At 46.3% G+C, this 20,839-nt stretch overlaps 1 protein-coding gene across 1 annotated transcript in view; it reads right to left on the reverse strand.

The window, feature by feature from the left end:
• The window catches only part of GALNT17 (polypeptide N-acetylgalactosaminyltransferase 17), a 538,869-nt gene that overhangs the window by 22,665 nt on the left and 495,365 nt on the right, over positions 1 to 20,839 (reverse strand). The window contains exon 9 of the mRNA XM_003416636.4: positions 12,016 to 12,111. Coding sequence (XP_003416684.4) covers positions 12,016 to 12,111 — 96 coding nt within the window. The remainder of the gene's footprint in view (positions 1 to 12,015; positions 12,112 to 20,839) is intronic.

The following is a 20,839-nucleotide window of genomic DNA, read 5'->3' on the forward strand; positions in this document are numbered from 1 at the left end:
TTGTTGACCCTCTACTTTACCAACCGTGATGTACTTTTCTAGCAATTGGTCTTTCCCGATGACGTGTCCAAAGTAAGTGAGCCCAAGTCTCACCATCCTCAATTCTAAGGAGCATTCTGGCTGTATTACTTCTAAGACAGGTTTGTTCATTCTTCTGGCAGTCCGTGATATACATTCGATATTCTTTGCCAATACCACAATTCAAATGCATCAATTCTTTTCTTCTGTTTTCCTTTTTCGTTACCAACTTTCACATACATATGAGGTGACCTAAAAGACCACGGCTTGGGTCAGGTGCACCTGAGTCATCAAAGTGACATCCTTGCTTTGTTAAACTTTAAACAGGTCTTTTGCAGCAGATTTGCCCAATGCAATGCATTGTCCGAATTCTTGACTGCTGCTTCCATGGACTCTGATTGTTGATCCAAGTAGAATGAAATTGTTGATGACTACAATTGCTTCTCCATTTATCATGATGTTTTTTATCAGTCGAGTTGTATTTTTGCTTTCTTCACGTTCAGGTGTAATCCACACTAAAGGCTGCAGTCCTTGACCTAACATACGCATATGTGTTGTTGGTATTAGCTGCTGTCAAGTTGACTCTGACTCATGGAGACAGAACAAAACGTTGCCCGGCCCCGTGTCATAGTCACAATCACCTGCATGTGATGTCTGTTGTTGCAGCCACTGTGTCACTCCATCTCATTGAGGGTCTCCCATGCCCTTTGCTTCACCAAATATGACTTCCTCCTCCAGCGACTGATCCCACCTGATGACGTGTCCAAAGTGGGTCAGATAATGTTCTGTTGTGATCCATAGGGTCTTCATTGGCTGATTTTCAGAAGTAGATTGCTAGACCTTTCTTCCTAGCCTGTCTTAGTCTGGAAGCTCCGCTGAAACCTGTCCACCATGGGTGACCCTGCTGGTTTGTGAAATATTGGTGGCAAAGCGTCCAGCATCACAGCAACATGCAAGCCACCAAGGTACAACAGACTGACTGACAGGTGACGGGTGTGCATACATAGACATTCTGAAATCTAACCAAGTCCTGTAGTTACGGTTCAGGGTCCAACTTCACTGAGCATCTTCTATCCCTGTTTTGGCTCTGTTCATTCATGTGATGTTATTTAACCACTGACATCGACCCTGAAATATCAGGGCATGTCCCCTTTTTCTTCTTCTGAAGAGACTATATTCTTTTTCTTGACTGAGAAGACAAAACTCCCACTGGAGCAGCAGCTTCTGCTCCTCATTTTACAAGCCTCTCCAACCGGTTGTGGAGCAGGAGACCTGGGTTCAATTCCTGGCCACTGCACCTCACGCACAGCCACCAACCATCTGTCAGTGGAGGCTCGTGTATTGTTAGGATGCTGAACACGTTTCAGCAGAACTTCCAGACTAAGGTGGACTAGGAAGAAAGGCCTACTGACCCACTTCTGAAAAATCAGCCAGTGAAAACCCTATGGGTCACAGCCGTCCGATCTATAAACGATCGTGGGGATGGCACAGGAGTGGGCAGAGTTTCGTTCCACTGGGCATGGGTCACCATGAGTAGAGGCCAACTCAACAGCGGCTAACAATAACCACCACCAACCAGGCTGGGTGCTCTCATGCTGACCGTCTCCACCTTCCCACCTGAGCTCACGAGCCTACCTGGAGCCCACTGTGGCTGCGTCCACCGTGCACTCACATCACAGCCACAGGCTGCCCGGGCCGAAGCATCAGGGGCCCGTCCCTGCCAGCGGCTAACACTCCATCTGTACCTTCTTCGTTGAACATTAAACATTTCTAGACCACCCACCATGCCATGCGCTCGTGAGTCAGACAGAATATAAAGTCCCCTTCTCTGGAATTTGGGTCCTTTAGAATTGTAAGCTCCACATGGTCTTCAGGGGCTGATTTTTCAGAAGTAGATCTCCAGGCATTTCTTCTGAGGCACCTCTGGGTGTCAGAATTGATACCACAGCAACTGGATTGGTTTTGGTTAGCACTGTAAGCTATATGAGGTGAGCTAAAAGTTGTAGTTCTCTGAAGGGTATGCCTGGGCTGGCAGGTCAGTCGTTTTCCACGTTTCCTTTGAGATGAGCTCATAAATTTCTCTCCAGAAAGAATAATCTAAATTTCTGCATCAATATCCCATAATTTGACCCAGGGGAAATTTAGTGTTAGGTGCAAAACCCATCACTGTCGAGTCAATTCTGACTCATAGTGACTCTATAGGACAAAGTAGAACTGCCCCACAGGGTTTCCAAGAAGTGGCTGGTGGATTTGAACTGCCGACCCTTTGATTAGCAGCCGAGCTCCTAACCACTGCGCCATTAGCCTTCAGGGTTCCTCAAGTCTCTGTTAGACCGGCAAGCCTTTTTTTTTTTTGTGAATTTCAATTTTGGTCTATATTTTTCTCCCTCTCTGTCCAGACCCTCCATTGTGATCCCTGTCAGAGGATTGGTGGTAGTAGCTGGGCACCATCTAGGTCTTCTGGGCTCAGGCTGCTGGTGGCTGTGGTTCATGTCTTCTGGACTAATATTTTCCTTGCGTCTTTGATTTTGTTCATTCTCCTTTGCTACGAATGTGATGGGACCAACAGATGTATCTTAGATGGCTGCTTGCAACTTTTTAAGAACCCACATGCTACTCACCAAAGTAGGATGTAGAACATTTTCTTTACGAACTATGTTATGCCAATTGACCTAGATGTCCCCTGAGACCATGGTCCCCAGCCCTCAGACCTAGTAACTCAGTCCCTCAAGGTGTTTGGATGTGTCTAGGAAGCTTTTATGACTTTGCCTTTGTTAAGTTGTGCTGACTTCCCCTGTATTGTGTATTGTCTTTCCCTTCACCAAAGTTTTTTTTTTTCCACCAAAGTTGTCTACTATTTAATTAGTGATTTGCCCTCCCCACCCTTCCCCTCCTTTGTACCCAACAATAATCGTTTTTTTTCTGTGTTGTGATGGTTAAGATTGTGTGTGAACTTGGCCGGGCCATGATTCTCAGTGTTCTGGCAGTCGTGTGATGTTGTGGTCACTTCCCTGTTGAGATTTGATATGTGATCACCCCCATGATGGGATCTGCTGTGAGTAGCCAATCAGTTGAAGGGGAGTTTCCCTGGGTGTGTGCCCTGCATCCAGTGCAGACATTTAGGCAGGGCCCGGGGGCTTTTGCTCATTCTGGATCCTGCAGCTGGCTCCTATTTGTCTGACCTCTGATTCTCGGAACTTGGGCTAGCAGCTTACCTGTGGTCTTGCCTGCCGATCTTGGGATTGGCCAATCTTTACAGCCTGTGAGCAACAGCCCTGCTCTTTGACCTGCCGATCTTGGCTTTCCCAGCCCCTGCAACTATGTGAATCAGGAGAAGCCTCCTTCCTGATCCGTGGACTGGGAACATTACAGCTTCTACAACCGCAGGAACCATTTCGTTGATATAACTCTCTCTCTATATATATATTTATACACTTTACTGGTTTTGCTTCTTTAGAGAACCCAGCCTGAGACATGTGTGTAAACCTTTTCTCGGGTTTTTATAATACTGGTCTTAAATAATATCTGTCCTTTTGTGATTGACTTATTTTACTCAGCATAATGCCCTCCAGACTCATCCACGCTGTGCGATGTTTAGCGGATTCATCACTGTTCTTTATCACTACATAGTATTCTCTTGTGTGTATGTACCGTAATTTGTTTATCCATTTATCTGTTGATGGGCACTTTGGTTGCTCCATCTTTTTGCTATTGTGAACAACGTTGCAATGACTACGGGTGTGCACATGTCTATTCGTGTAACAGCTCTTATTTCTCTAGGATATAGTCCTAGGAGTAAGTTTATACATTTTTAGCAGAAAAACCACAGAGATGATGTTGTGTCCTTTCCAGTGCATGCTATTGGGGGCACATGGTATTTTTTATGGTAATGTTAAACTTGTACAAGGAGCCCTGGGGGCGCAATGGTCAGACACTCAGCTGCTAACCGAAGGGTTGGCAGTTCAAACCCACGAGGCACTCCGCAGGAGAAAGACGTGGCAGTCTGCTTCCCTAAAGATTACAACCTTGGAAACGCTATGGGGCAGTCCTACTCTGTCCTGTAGGGTCACTATGAGTTGAAATCGACTGGACAGCTGCAGGTTTGGTTTTTTGGTTTTTACTTCGATCATCTGGTTGAAGTGGTGTCTCCAGAATTTGTTCACTGTAAAGCTATTGTTTTTCCCTTTAAGAAGGGAGACACCTGGAAACTAAGCAAATATCTTCTTTTTCATCATATTTTGGCATCCATTGCTGGGAGGGGACTGCAACAATTATTCCCGTGATGATTGTTTAATGGTGATTTTCTATTTTCCACTTCCTTCTACATTTATTAGGTCCTTGGGTGGTGCCAATGGTTTGCACTGGACGACTAACCTAAAGGCTGGCAGTTCGAACCCACCCAGCGGTGCCAGAAAAAAAGGGTCTGACAATTTGCTTCCAAAACAATTACAGCTAAGAAAACCATATAGCAGTTCTATTCCGTAGCACATGGGGTGGCCATGAGTCAGAACCAACTTGGCAGCAATGGGTTGGGTTTTGGCTCTACATTTATGAATCTGAAATTCTACTGAAAGGAAGAGCTGTCCTTTCTCTCCATTTATTCATTTCTGTCAGTATGGATTCATGCATTTTTTTTTTTTTTTAATCTACAGGTGAAGACCCAATGCTGTCAGTATTTATTTTGTTGCTGAATTGTTCTAGCTTTGGCCATTAGGCACTCCTTCAGGATAGCTTCTTGGTTCTTTGGACAAACCAACCATCGTGTTTTGAATGCTTCCTTTCTTTCTGGCACCACAAGATGTTCCTGGCTCAACTTGTATTTTCCCTACCCCAGCTCTGGAAGTAAGACCCTTTTAGTGGAGAGAATTAAGAAATAGATGTGTGTACACTAACCCACACATACACGTATGAAAGTATATTTACTTCTGTATCTAGAGATCTGTGTGTGTGTGAACACTTAGGTAGGCAGATAGATAGACAGATGGGTGGGTGGGCGGGTAGGCAGGCAGGCAGGTAGGTAGTTGTCAGCTGCTGTTGAATTGGCTTCCGACTCTTGGTGACCCCATGCACAACAGGACAAAATGCTGCTGTCCTGACGATGGTTTTTGGATGTGACCTTTGTGATCCATAAGGTTTTCACTGGCTGATTTTTGGAAGCAAATTGCCAGCCCTTTCTTCCTAGTCGGAAGCTCTGCTGAAACCTGTTGGGCATCCTAGCAACCTGTGAGCCTCCACTGACATAGTGCATTAACTGGGAATTGAACCCAGGTCTCCCACATGGAAGGTGAAGCTTCTACCACTGACCCACCGCTGCCTCCACAACCGAACATTTGGAAATATGAAACTTGTAACTAAGAAGCTCTATTGGCAAACAATTTACAGCTGTAATTCTGATTTCCTGGAAAGAAGAGCTCATCAGCCCAGACTGGGAAGAAAGGAGGAGTAGTTAATTCCTCCTTAACCTTGAGTCTCCTTAAGCAGAATCAAACACACGTGAACTTACTTCTGGGCATCATTAAGGAAAGCAAGCACTCCCAATCCCTATGTGTGAACTGTAAGACCCACTGAAAAAAAAAAGAAACCAAACCCAGTGCCGTCCAGTCAATTTCGACTCATAGCGACCCCACAGGCCAGAGTAGAACTGCCCCACAGAGTTTCCAAGGAGCGCCTGGCGGATTCGAACTGCCGACCCTTTGGTTAGCATCCGTAGCACTTAACCACTACGCCACCAGGGTTTCCCTGAGATCCACTAGTCAGGAGTAATTAGAAAGGGGGAACTGGGGATTGGAAATAGAGAAGCAGATGGCTATGAGAGAGCCTCAGGGCTCCAGAAAGTCTCAGGAAGTAAGATCAGAGTGACCCTGCATTTCAAAGAGGTCACAAAGAAGAAGGATGCCAGGGAGGTGCAGAGGGCTGCTGAGGGCAGACGGGGCTGGGCGGGGCTGGGTAGGGTTAGAGGGGGCTGGGGGGTGGAGGGGGCTGGGCAGGGCTGGAGGGGTATGGGCAGGGCTGGAGGGGCCTAGGTGGGGCTGGAGGGGTCTGGAGGGGGCTGGAGGGGTCTGGAGGGGGCTAGAGGGGCTGAGTAGGGCAGAAGGGGTTTGGAGAGCCTGGAGGAGGCTGGGTAGGGCTAGAGGGGGCTGGTGGGGCAGCTGGGTGGACCTACTTGGGGCTGAGTGGAGGGAGGGCCAGGAGGCTGGAGCCAACGACCCTGAAGTAATGAAACCAGAAAGGTTTTGAATATTTTGAGAGAAGATGAGTCAGAGGAACAAGAAGAGAGCTCTTAATACCCGCCCTCTCTGAATTTTTCTGAGACAAAGCAACATGTACGCACACGCATACATGTTGGGGGGGCTGTCTTTAACACTGTGTGAAGCTCAGGAAATGGAAATGAGCCGTCCAGACACCCATAAAGCAGTGGGCATTTTCTCTCCTGGGCTGCCTCTTCCCTCTCCTTTGTGTGCGCTGGGTTTCCTTAGCATAAAAAGATACAGTTGATGTAATGGGTTGAATTGTGTCCCCCCAAAATATGTGTCACCTTGGTTGGGCCATGTGTAGTTGTCCTCCATTTTGTGGTTAAAAGGATTACTCAGGTTACCTCCCTGATCCAAAAGGGAGATTCCCTGGGGTGTACCACCTTTTACCTCTGTACCACCTTTTATCTCTCAAGAGATAAAAGGAAATGGAAGCAAGCAGAGAGTTGGGGACCTCCTACCACCAAGAAAGCAGCACCAGAAGCAGAGCGGGTCGTTTAGACCTGCGGTTCCTGTGTAAAGAAGCTCCCCGTCCGGGGGAACACTGATGAGAAGGCTGACAGAGAGAGAAAGCCTTTTCCTGGAGCCGACGCCCTGAATTTGGACTTGTAACCTACTAGACTGTGAGAAAATAAATCTCTCTTTGTTAAAGCCACCCACTTGTGTTATTTCTGTTATGGCAGCACTAGGTGACTAAGACACTTGACCTCAGTGCTCCACCATTTTCCTACCAGGTCTGGAGTTTCCCTGCTCAACTTTTCCCTCTCCTTCAGGGTATCCCACTCCCAGGACTGGAAAGGATGGCTGGGTTTGCTTCTGATGAATGGTGGGAGGCAGGTTCCCTGAATCTGGGTCAAGATCATCTTTCCTTGGGTGTTAACTTCAATTTGTTCTCCACGGCTTCATCCCCAGTGTCCCAAGACTTATTTAACTTCATAGGGAAGCCAAGAGGCTGCCGGTTGTCATTACCTTCTGTGCTTTCTGAGGATCTGGATGGGGAGGCTTGTAGGTGCTAACAGCTCACGGAAGCCCTATCACTCCATGGTGCTCCAGAGCTTACTGGCATGATGCGTCCTAATGACAAGGTGTTTGGATTATGTATGGCTTCAAAGATAAAGCCATGGAAGATTGAGTTCAAGATCAGATTATGTTTAATTATGGGATAAAAGGACTCTTATCTGTCACTCCGGTGATGAATTAACTGAGGGAAGGAATGGAAGCTTCTAGAAAAGAAGGGAGAGGAAGAGTAAAATGCATCCCATAGATGATAACCAGAGGAGAGACCTCTGGTACCCTCCCCAGAACCCAAACCAGAAAATAAAAAAACAGGTAAACCAAACCCGTTGCCGTCAAGTCAACTCCGATTCATGGTGACCCCACATGTTACAGAGTAGAACTGAGCTCCATAAGGCTTTCTAGGCCGTGATCTTTATGGAAGTGGATCGCCAGGCCTTCCGTGGTGCTGCTGGGTGGGTTCAAACCATCAGCCTTTCAGTTGGTGAAGGAGTACAAACTGTGCGTGCCACCCAGGGGCCGCACCCCCTGAACCCATTGAGCCAGGAAAGAAAGGTCCTTGGGACAGAGACTGACACCCCTCAAACAGTAACTGACGCCCTCGATTCCTCTCCATGGTGGCCAACCTCATTTTAAGAGCATCTCATTACCGATACTCAACCACCTTCTGTCAGGGGGTCACACCGTGTTGGCCTGTGTGTTGCTGTGATGCTGGAAGCTATGCCACTGGTGTTTCTTACCAGCAGGGTCACCCATGGTGGACAGGTCTCAGCGGAGCTTCCAGACTAAGGCAGACTAGGGAGAAAAGCTTGGTCTCTACTTCTAAAAATTAGCCACTGAAAACTCTATGGATCACAACAAATATTATCTGATATAGGGCTGGAAGATGAGCCCTCTAGGTTGGAAGGAAAAAGAGGAAGACCCTCAGCGAGGTGGACTGACACAGTGGCTGCAACAGTGGGCTCAAGCATAACAACGATTGTAAGGATGGTGCAGGACCAGGCAGTGATTCATTCTGTTGTGTATAGGGTCGCTATGAGTTGGAACCAACTTGACGGCACCTGACAACAACAACAACAACAGGTTGGAAGGCACTCAAAATACCCACTGACTGCAAGAGTGACCTCAAGGGTACCAGTGACTGTGAAGATGCTACAGGACCGGGCAGTGTCTGATTCTATCATACGTGGCGCTGCCGTGACTCGGATCCGACTCAACAGCAGCTAATGACAACCATTACAGATGCCAGCTGTTCCAGAGACACTCGCTGGTTCGCCAGGGCCGCGTCACGTGAACCTCTGCAGGTCATACCCGTTGTCCAGGGCCCCGATTCCTGAGTACCTGTGGTCCTCAGCTCAGGGAGGGAGCCCACGTCAGGGTGGCCTGGGGAACATTTACATGTCCGGGTGCACAGGCAATTCCCACAAACACTGCCGGGTGAGTTGGTCCTCAAATGTGATGTCCATAAAAGCAACTAAAAAGGGGCTCTGGGGGAGTATGTGGGGTGATGGAATTGCTCTGTATCTTGATTCTGGCGTGGGGACTTGACCACGTGTGTTTGTCAACACTTGGCAAAACTATACATCATATAAAGAGTGAACCTTACCTTAAGAGTGAAAAGAAAAACAATTACGTTATTACAGATAGTATTATAAATTAAAAAAAAAATTAAGCTGGATAATAGGCGTAAACTCTCCTGGGCAAACGGGGCCATATGATCACCACCTTAAGGGCTAACACAGAGCTTTGTCCATAATGATAATAATCATAAAACCGTTACCGTTGAGTTGATTCCGACTCCTGGCGAACCCAGGTACGTCAGAGCAGAACTGTGATCCATAAGGTTTTCGATGGCTGCCTCTTCCGACATAGATCACCAGACCTTTCTTCTGAGGTACCTCTGGGTGGACTTGAGCCATCAACCCTTTGGTTGGCAGCTGTGTATGTTAACTGTTTGCACCACCCAGGGGCAATGGAAGCTGGCGGGTTTTCTGGTGGCCGCTCCAGCTGCTCCAGCTTGGGGGCCTGCCCTGGACTTGGGCCCAGGAAGGCAATGGCACCACTCTGCTGGGCACCCCTGATACCTGGCTGGGGGTGCTGTGGGCCTCCTTCGCCCAAAAACTCCCACTCTTAATGGTTCAGGCTGACACCAAAGGCTGCAGCTGGGTCTTGACATTCCACTTTTAAATAAAACGTAGGCTCAAGGAAGAAACAGATGTTTGCGAGTGAGGAGGACGCAGAGAGACACCTCCGAGAGGGGAGGATCGCTGAGTGGCGGGAACCGTCACCATCTTGTTGACAAACACATGTTGCAAGACAGGAAATTACTCTCCTCAGTGCCTATTTTATCTCCGTTTAATTGCTGTTGGATAATAAATTACAACAGAGAGTCCATTAATTAAGCTAACAATGTGCATGGAGCACCAGTTCCATCTTCTGGGAGTTGTCTTGTGACAGGAGCTTTGACGCGGTCTCTGTTTGCCACAGCACTTCACAGAGTGGTTTATAAAGACGCCAAGGCACATGAGAGGTGGGAAGGCAGGGCTCCTAGATGAGCAGGAAGAGGCGCTGGTGGTTGACTGCTACAATTCTCACTTTCCCGTGAAGGAGACCCAAGTTTGATCCCAGCCGATGAACCTCATGCACACCCACCACCCGTCTGTCAGTGGAGGTCTGCATGTTGGCTGTGAGGCTGGAAGCTGTGCCACCAGTATTTCAAATACCAGCAGAGTCACTTACGATAGACAGGCTTCACCAGAGCTTCCGGACTAAGACAGACTAGGAAGAAAGGCCGGGTGGTCTACTTCCAAACATTAGCCAATAAAAGCCTTATGGAGCTCAACACAACACTGTGGGACGCGCTTGCTTTGGACACGTCATCAGGAGGGATCAACGGCTGAAAGAGGACACCGTGTTTGATGAAGTAGAGGGCTGGTGAGGGGTAAAGGAGACCCTCGGTGAGATGGATTGGCCCAAATGCCACCACGATGGATTTGAACATCTGGCAATCCTGAGGATGACGGGGGACCAGGCAACTCTTCGCTCTGTTGTACATAAGGTCGCCGTGAGGTGGAACGGACTAGATGGCAGCTGTCTATCTATAGGCACGTGGTAGGACTCAAATAAATACTTATCGAATTAAATGGAGCTGATGTGAATTTAAAGTGCTTCGGCTGTACTGGAGGCCTGGGTTCTAGTTTTGCTTTGCTCACAGGCACTCACCTCTGGGTCTCAGTTTCCTCATGCTGCCTGTCTACCCCCCAAAGTTGCTGCAAGGTCAGTGACTCAGGACTTGACCTGTAACCTGTCTGGCATTACTCATCCACCTTCGGAGGAGCCATCAGGCCAGAGGGCACTTGAAAGGTCTGGACTGTGGTGTCTATCATCGACACGGTGGTGGTGGAAGGAACACAAATCTACTCTTTCTAGGTACTGGCCCAGTGAGGAAGCAAAACTGCTCTGTGCAGAGAAAACCCGAGAGCCTTTGTGAGTGCACGCGTGACAGACAGATGTGAGTTTGCATGTGAGTGTGTGTGTTCGTCAAGCATGGGAGAGACCAAAGGAAACTTACAGGGCAACTTGTACAGAGGAACAAGCTGAGATCCAGAGAGAGAAGGTTCTCTGACCTTCTGTGAGGCTGGCTTAGAACCCAGCTGTCCAGTGCTCTTCTGGAATTGAATGTAAGTGTCTGCTCGGTTTGGAGTTTGCCTTTGTTACTACTGGTTAACGTAATGATGGTTTAAATTGTAATGGGTGTCAAGTCCAATGGGTGGCACTTAATCATTTGTGCCACCCAAGGAGGCATGAAAAACAGTAGTCCAAAAACCAAACAAAAACCTTGCCATTGTGAAATGCTCTAAAGACACCGATTTATACACACAAACACATACATGTACACGTGTATGTGTGCACACACACGCACACACACAGCTGGCTAGCACAAAGTTGACAAAGGAAATCCAGTCGTCAGGGCTCTAGCTCTACTTTCGTGGATAATCATCTCGCTGTCTTCATGTGATCCCGTGTGTTCTCCTGAGGAACTGGAGAACACGTGTGTTCTGGGAAACGTCGCTGTCAGCACTTTCCCCTCCCAGTCAGCACGCTGCTCTCCTCTCGGCACTTCCCGTCAAGGTCATACTCGCGATCCAACTAGTGACGTCTTTCTGGATGGACACGTCAGTCAGGTCCTCACAGAGGAATCAGCTAATCATTTCTTTGGAGTTATGTGCATGGAGTCCCTGGGTGGCGTACACGGGTAAGTGCTCCCCTACCAGCCCAGAGGCAGCTCAGAAGAAAGGCCTGGCAATCTGCTTCTGAAAGATCACAGCCTTGAAATCCCTATGGGGGTTCTACTCTGCACACATGGGGTCACCATGAGTAAGACTCGACTCGACAGCGACTAACAGCAGCAGCACACGCGCGTGTGTTCTACACCAGCAAATTGGCAAGTGATTTGCTGTTTACTCACGTTTTCCTTTTAGTATGAAAAGTCCACATTGATCCTATTAATATTGATTGTAACAGGTGTCAAGGCCAATGGGCCTTAGGAATCTTTTCCCCAGCTTCTTTAGAGAAAAAGGCAGAAAGGCCCACCTTCTCATCAAAAGCTTACAACAGGTGACTGAGTAGGTAATAGCTACCCAAAGGAGGGTGACAGAAGGTTCCAGAAGTCTCCCAAGGCCCCAGCAGGCCAGTGATCTCACTCCCTTCCTGGTCTGAGATGGATTCCTACCTGCGGTCCCCAGCCGTGGCACGGGTACAGTATTGCCGTGTGGTTCTCCAGAGGCCCCTGGTCCAAGCAGACGTCTTTCGCCTTGTTGTTGCGAAGCTGCGGGAATAGGCAAAACACCACCGGTCAGAGCTCGGCTAGTGGGGATGCTCTTTCCCAGTCACGGCTTTCCCAGCCCTTGGAGCCTCCCAAGTAAGGACTCAGCTGAAGTCTGAGAGGCGGTCACTTTAGCAAGAAAGACGAGTCCTTCAGCGGTGGCCTGGGCTCTAGCCCTCCACCAATGTACTGGGTGGTCTGATCCCTCAACCCCTCTGCTCCCTCATCCTTAGCAGGAAAGAGGATTGCGGGGACTTTCTGGACATGGTACTGGTTCCCCAGGTGTTAGGTTTGTAGACACCTCAGGGAGAGGTCGAGTGGGAACTGTGACTTAGGAACAAATTCTAAATGGGTCTCTGCACCCACCCTGGGTTTTAATAACTCTGGGGATCAAAGGCCAGCTTTTCAGATCATTACTGACATTCCAGTTGCCATCAGACTCACGGTGACCCCATGTGTGTCAGAGCAGAACTGCGCTCCATACAGTTTTCAATGACTGATTTTTTGGAAGTAGATCACCAGGCCTTTCTTCCAAGGTGCCTCTGGGTGGGCCCCAACCTCCAACCTTTCAGTTAGCAGCTGAGGGTGTTAACCATTTGTACCACCCAGGGACTCCATCACTGGCATAACCGACTGACTGATCGACCGACCGACCGACTGACCAACCAAAAAAAATCCCAAATCAACTGCCATTGAGTCAATTCCAACTCATAGCAATACCATGTGTGTCAGAGTAGAACTGCGCTCCATAGGGCTTTCAGTGGCTGATTTTTAAGAAACAGATTGCCAGGCCTTTCTTCCGAGGTGTCTCTGGGTAGACTCAAACTGCCAACCTCCCAGTTAGCATCTAAGCATTGAATCATTTGTGCCACCCAAGGAGGCATCTTGCCATTGTGAAAAACTCTAGCAACATTTATTTACATATTCAAAGAATATCTACTGAACACCGATGCTGTGCCAGGCATCATCCTGGGTGCCTGGAATGCATTCTTGAGGGAAACAGACCAAAGTCCCCAAGGCAGCACCTTGTGCCTGCACGTCTCTTTGCTGGTATGCTGTAACTTGCATCGGATCTGGACCTCCAGGCACACGGGATTCTACACTGGGATCTGTCCCATCCACCACGCGGCAATCTCAGCGAACGTGGAAAATGGCAATGCTGGTCTTCCCCGTATGTACCTATTCGGTCCCCTCCAGGTGCGTGGTCCCTAGGTGGTGCATGTGGTTTGCAGTCACTGCGAACTGAATGGTTGGTGGTTCGAAACCACCCAGCGGCTCCACAGGAGAGAGACCTGGTGACATGCTTCCATAAAGATTACAGCCTAGAAAACCTTACGGGGCAATTGTACTCTGTCATAGGGGGTTGCTATGAGGCGAAAGCTGACTCGGTGGAGACAGGTTTGGTTTATTTTTTCCACGTGTATGTCTCCATGGAAACCAAGCTAACTAGGCAGGCTGTTCTTTGGGCACCCAGCTGTATCCAGGTGCAGAACGTGAGCAGACTCGTCTTAATGACTTCTAAAAAACCATTAAGATTATGAAAGTAACACCATCTCATCTGAGACATTTTGGAAAATACACAAGGACAGTTGTTCACAGTCCACTCATGTGTTCCCTAGTTCTGTGGATAATTGAATTTTGTCGCATCCTGGCTGTGATGAGCAACTTCGTGCATAAAGCTCTGCTTCTATTTTGGATTATTTTCTGAAGACCAGAATCCTAGAACTGGTAGTACAGTACCAAAGGCACAGACAGCGGAATAGTCTTTACAGACTCTGCCCTTGACAAAGCAGGAGAAAAGTAGGGTGCAGAACTCAAAGTCTAGTAAAAACTCCAGACTTAATGGTCTGACTGAGACTGGAGGGAAGACATGGCCCCTGGACTCTCTGTTAACCCAGAAGTAAAACCATTCCCGAAGCCAACTCTTCAGACAAAGATTAGACTGGACTATAAAACACAACATGATGCTCGTGAAGAGTGTGCTTCTTAGTTCAAGGAGATACACAAGACTAAATGGGCAGCTCCTGTCCAGAGGTGAGATGAGAAGGCAGAAAGGGACAGGAGCTGGTTGAATGGACATGGAAAACCTGGGGTGGAAAGGGCGAGTGTGCTGTCACATTATAGAAGAGCAACTGGGGTCACATAACAATGTGTGTATAAATTTTTATATGAGAAACTAACTTGAGCTGTAAACTTTCATCTAAAGCACACACACACACAAAAAAGAATGCCACCCAACTGCTTTCTGGAAGCTTTGAACTCATTCATATTCCCACCCACGAGATATGTAAATGCTTCTCAGTGTAATCATTTAAAAAGATGTGTTTTACACACCAGCCCAGGGGCAAGGACAAGAAGGCAAGAGGGGACAGGAAAGCTGGTAACGGGGAACCCAAGGTCGACAAGGGAGGAGTGTTGGCTTGTCATGGGGTTGGCAACCAATGTCACAAAACAATACGTGTATTGTTTAATGAGAAACCAAATTGCTCTGTTAACCTTCATCTAAAGCACAATAAAAAAAATACTTGTCTTAACTAAATGGTAAATATGTACCTAAAAAACAAAACACTGCCCCTTTCAGCATGTTCATTAATTACATTCAATCATGTTTTGAAACCATTAACTCTACCCATTTCCAAAAATCCCCATCACCCTCCTGTTCTGACGGGAGTCCCTGGGCGGTGCACATGGTTAACAAGCCTGGCTGCTAACTGAAAGTCTACCCAGAGGTGCCGCAGAGGTAGGTGCCGCAGAGGTAGGTCCTGGTGAACTGTTTCCAGAACATGAGTCATTGAAAATGCAACAGAGCACAGTTCTATTCGGAAACACGCGGGGTAGTCAACTTGACCGGCAACTGGTTTTTTGGTTTTTTATTGTTTTGATAAATTGTATTTATTTTAATAATAGCAAATATGTTTTATGTTTAGCAATTATTTCCCATTTGAAGAATTATTTGTTTATGCTCATTTTCCCTTCCCCACTGAGATCGTAAGTGGTTTTATTACAAATTTGTACGAGTTCTTTACCTATTAAGGATATTAATTATTTTCTGGCATATTTGTCCCATATAATGATTTCAGGATGCCAGGCTTTTAACTTTTGTTTTAATGCCATGCAATCAAATGTGTCATCTGGCAATTTAACAAATATTTACGGAGGGCGTGGTGAGCTCCTGGCACTGTGCTAGGTGCAGCTAACACCAAGATAAACAGAACAGCCTGTGCCATGAAGTGGTCCCTGGTCCCAGGGAGAGACAGGCACTGGAAGACAGGTGATGTCAGGGGCTCTGACAATGGCTGGAAGACGGTCTCCAAGGAGGACGTGCTCACGCCAGGTTCAGAGACCACAGCCAAGAGGAGGTGATTCCTCAGCTCAGTACTGAGAAGGGTACATACAGATGATGCCGGCAATGTTCTATCTGTTTGCCCAGGCAGTGGCTACGTGGATTTTTGGTTTGTGTCCATCTACTAATCCAGTGATGCTGCAGAAGAAAGGCCTGGCAATTTGCTTCTGGAAAGATTACAGCCTGAAAACCTCATGGAGCTCAGTCTCAGTTCTGCTCTAACACGTGGGGTCTCCAGGAGTCGGAACTGACTTGATGGCAATGGAGTTTTGGTTTATGTCTGTTATATTTCACAAAAAATAAGGGGTAAGTTAAAAAAAAAAAAAAAGACTATTAAGAGTGAACTAGGCGCAGAGGGCAACTCAGGCCACAAGGGCAGTGCAAGCTGGTCAGGGAGTTTTGAGTGCAAGAGCTGGTGAGCCAACGTTTCTGTGCACAACAAGGAGCTTTTTGTCACGTGGAGACGCAACATTCCATACAGGTGAGACGCAGGGCATAACGCATAAACACAGCTTTCTTTACAAATTATTTGAAGACACAATCCAGCTAACACAGATAAATGAAAATTTTAAAAATCAAGGAAAAGGAGCTTGTTATCTAAGTGGGCCAAGGGACTAGAGGTGTTGCAGGTGAGGCAGGGGCCCAGGGCTGATACCTGCTCAGACGCCTCTGCCCTCTGCCCACTCCCTGCGGTCTACCTATAACCCATTGCTGTCGAGTCTATTCTGACTCATGGCGACCACATAGGGCAGAACAGAACTGTCCCGTAGAGTTTCCAAGGAGCGCCTGGTGGATTTGAACTGCTGTCCTTTTGGTTAGCAGCCACTGCTGTATAATCACTATGCCACCAGGGTTTCCTCCCTGCGGTCTAGGTGTGTTGAAAAAAACTAGTAGGAATGAACATTAAAAAACAGTTGTCTGAATAACGGTAAACTTTGTTACCAAACTGAACTTGATTAAAAAGTTATTCTTAAAGAAGATATAACATTTAAGTAAAATGCAATCATATTTGGGTCTGAAATCCCTGATGACATTAACAAAGACTGGAAAGTTAATGACGAGTCAGGGAAAAAGTGTGTTAAAATTCTTTTTCTGAAAAGAAAAAAAATTTTTTTTTAATTTAGTATACACACACATGTATATGGAAAAGTTTAAAGTTATCATTTCTTGTTGATTGCCTTTACGCTGATATTTTTATCCTTCCTACCAGGTTTTCAAAAAGTTGACGCGGTCCTTCTTGTATGAGAGAATGTTGTTAGTACATGGTCATAAAAAAACCCACTGCCGTCGAGCCCATTCCGACTCGCAGTGACCCTAAAGGACAGAGGAGAACTGCCCCACAGTTTCCAGGGAGCACCTGGTGGATTTGACTGCGGACCTCCTGGTTAGCAGCCGTAGCTCTTAACCACTACGCCACCAGGGTTTTTCTAGTACGTGGTAGTAGCTGTTATTTTTAAAATGTCCTTACTTGGCAAGGGGCCCTGGTGAAATTTAAAGTCCTTGTATTACAAACGCTTGACCCTTGATTTTGACATAGAAAGGCTCAGAGGCTATTTTTTTTTTTAATTAGCTGTAATCATAATGTAATTAAGAACAATACGCATAAAATTCACAAGACTAAAAAGCTTTTTAAAGCCAAAAAACCAAACTAATTACAAATAAGATCGAGAAGCGTAAAAAGTAGAACTATTTATTGGCCTGGGGACAGTCTCTCAAACAGAAATGTAAATGAAAACCATAGACGCAAACTACGTGTATAGTGAGAGACCCACGGCAGGCAGAGAAGGAGTAGCATAAGCAAATGCCCTGAAACGTTAACATTGATTCTATCTGGGAATTGGGAGGCGGAGTGAGTTTTGCTTTCTTCTTTATGTTTTCTACAGAATGCAATATATATTAATTTATTATTTAAAAAAAAATAAGGAAAATTTGCAAAGAAAAAAATGCTTCCCTTCCCAAAAGTCAGGCAATGGTCTCTATGTTCCCTCCCCAGCCAGCACAGCTCCAGGGGCATCACTTAAGCTGCAGCGATGTGAACGGCAGCCTCTGCAGTTGTGCAGTGCACAGCCTGTACAGCTGTACACAGCAGCCCTGGCCACCTTCTAGCATTTTCCCATTTTCATTCTTTCTTTTTCAATAACCACTTTTTGCTAATTATAAACTTAACACATAAACATTAAGGAAAATTGGAAAAACATGAAAAAGTCCCCACACAGAACTGTCTGCAGTCCTTTTACCCAGAGGCACCTGCAGCCTCCACCTCCATTCCCCAGGTGATTCTCCTTTCTTTCAATCTGAACTGTGGCCAATACAGGTTTTTTTTTTTAATGGTATGCTACTTTCTTGTTTTAATCGTGGTAAAAATATACGTAACCAAACATTTGCCAGCTCAAAGATTTCTACATGTATAATTCGTTGATATTAATTACACGCTTCATGTTGTATAGCCATTATCATCATCCACTGCCCAAATCTTCACCACATTACCATAAATTAATGCCCCCTCTCATTAGCTCCTCCTGTCCACCCCCTCCCGCCCCTGGTAACCACCAACAAGCTTTGGTTTCTATCTGTTCACCTATTTCGTACAAGTGAGATCAAACAGTATCTGTCCTTTTGCGACTGATTTATTTCACCCAGTATAACATTTAGGTTGTTCTGCTCTGCCCTGTGGAAACCCTGGTGGCGTAGTGGTTAAGAGCTACGGCTCCTAACCAAAAGGTCTCGGCAGTTCAAATCCACCAGGCACTTCTTAGAAACTCTATGGGGCAGTTCTACTGTGTCCTATAGAGTCGCTAGGGGTCGGAATCGACTCGATGGCAACAAGTTTGGTTTTTGGTTTTTTACTCTGTCCTCTAGGGTCACTAGGAGTCGGAATCGACTCCGTGGCCATGGGTTTGGCTTCTGGTTTAACATTTTCAAGGCTCATCCGTGTTGGGGTGTGTTACAGGTCTCCATCATAGTTGTATAATCCCGATTTTCTCTTTTTAAGCATTACGTATATTATCAGTATTTTTCTCACGTCATTGACCTTTTCTAGACACCTTTCGTAATGGCTGCAAAAGATTCCAAACCGTGAATATAGTCTACTGTAGTTAACCAACCATTTCCCTTCAAGTTTTGCTCCCTCTCCCCCCAAAAAGCACTGAGATGAACAATTCTTCTCTTTAATCTCTGTCCCCACTTTAAGATATTTGCTCAGGATGAGAGTGGAGGTCAAAGTACGGCTATCAAGAAACCTGTGGTTTAAATTGCTTCTTAAAAAGCTGGTTTCAGTTTGCAAGCTCTGACACGTGATTTTTCATATTACCAAGACCTTGCCAGCAAAGTACCAACATACATTCCAAAACTAAACCTACGTTCATTCGGTAGGGGAAAAAAGGCACTTCGATGTACCCAAGAAGTTTCTGTAATTTCTTTGATTATGAAATAAATTTAAATTTTTCATATGTTTTCCAACCATTTGTATTTCTTCTTGTGGTAACTGGCCTTCCCTGTACTTTGTCCATTTTTCTTTTGGGATGGTCGTGTTGCTGATTTTTTTATTTAAATTGATTTGAGCTCATCACATGTTAATGGTATTATCTACTTATCTGTACTACTTGTGGCATACGTATTTCGAGTTTGGCTGTTATTTCCCTAACCAGTTGACGTATTAAAACCAAACCAAACCCAGTGCCATTGAGTCGATTCCAACTCATAGCGACCCTATAGGACACAGTAGAACTGCCCCATAGAGTTTCCAAGGAGTGCCTGGCAGATTTGAATCGCCCACCCCTTGGTTAGCAGCCGTAGCACTTAACCACTACGCCACCAGGGTTTCCAGTTGACGTACAGATTATTTTAACATTTATGTGCTCAGACACTCAGGTTTTTCTTTTGCATTTCCTTGCATGGCTTTCATTCTTAGAAAGCCCTTTTCCTTATTCAGAGACCAGATTCCTAGCTCTTCCTTATGGTTTCCTTTCTTTCATGTAATGCTATGTATCTGTCTGAGATCTATTTTGATATATGGTGAACAGTAAGGATCCAAATTGATTTCTTTTCCACAGAGCTAAGCAATTCACCCGATTGTCTCAGGCCCCTCTGGGTGGATTAGCATTGCCAGCCTTTTGGCAAGTAGTCAAGGGCATAACTGTTTGCACGACCCAGGGACTGCTCTTATTTTGATAACCTGAGAAATAACACATGCTCTTGTTTGATGAAGAAAAACAAGTCGGTTAGAACCTATCATAGTTAATGCGGCACGTCCGGGTCTGTTCTAGAAACTTCATATCATAGCTTGTCTTGTCCTATGAAGCAGGTGCTTTTATTTCCCCCATTTTACCAATGGGGGAAGGGAAGCCGAGAAGAGCCACAGCTGGTAACAGGCTGCTAGAATTTGAAGTCGGCAGGCTGGCTGCAGAGTCTTCACACGTTCTTGACCACTATACAGGCTGCCACTCCAAGAGATGGGCTTCTCATGCCAGATGCCACCATCAGATGGTCTAACCTGGCCTTGGTTGACTTTCTATACAACTATACAAGCACTGAGCATAAAATAGGGAAATTCACAGTTGTAGAGAAAATGTAAACACTCTAAGTCAAAGACTCTTCTTAGCTTCTGCTCGGTCATCAGAGGGTCCCAAGCCGCAGAGGAAAGAGAACCAAATGCCAGAGCCAGCAGGTGTCTTCTCTGCTGCTGCCTCTGGGGGCCACGGTTCCCACTCCCTGCTCCGAGCCCGACTGTGTCCCCAACTCCATGCCTAAAACCACACCCAAGGAGGGTATAAAGCAGGTGAACCAAGACTTATATGTAAGGGTGTTCTCAGCTGTTGTATTTATGATATTTTCAAACTGGCAACAACCTAAATGTTTAAATTTTCAAGCAAAGCACCACACACACGATGCAATCATATGCATGTATTGATAATGTCACAAAAAATACCTGATGACATAGGAGGCTATTCTCTGTATGCTACTAAGTGAAATTTTAAATGATAAGGCATTGTGGATAGCATGGTGTTAGTTTAAAATACAATAAATAAATGAATAAACATGTGTATACAGAATCCATGGTTAGTGCAAATGGTTAACACGCTCAGCTGCTAACCAGAAGTTTATAGGTTCAAGTCTACCTAGAGGCGCTTTGGAAGAAAAGCCTGGTGATCCGCTTCCAAAAAGCCAGCCACTGAAAACCCTTCGGAGCACAGTTCTACTCTGACACACAACGGGTCGTCATGAGCTGGAGTTGACTTGACCTGACAAATTTGTTGTTAGCTGCTGTCGAGTTGACTCCAACTCATGACGACTCCGTGTGTGTCAGAGCGGAACTGCTCCATACGACTTTCAAGGCTGTGACCTTTTGGAGGGAGATCGCCAGGCCTGTCTTCCGAGGTGCCCCTGGGT

This window comes from Loxodonta africana, chromosome 12 (genome assembly GCF_030014295.1).
Source record: "Loxodonta africana isolate mLoxAfr1 chromosome 12, mLoxAfr1.hap2, whole genome shotgun sequence".
NCBI classification, from domain to species: Eukaryota; Metazoa; Chordata; class Mammalia; order Proboscidea; family Elephantidae; genus Loxodonta; species Loxodonta africana.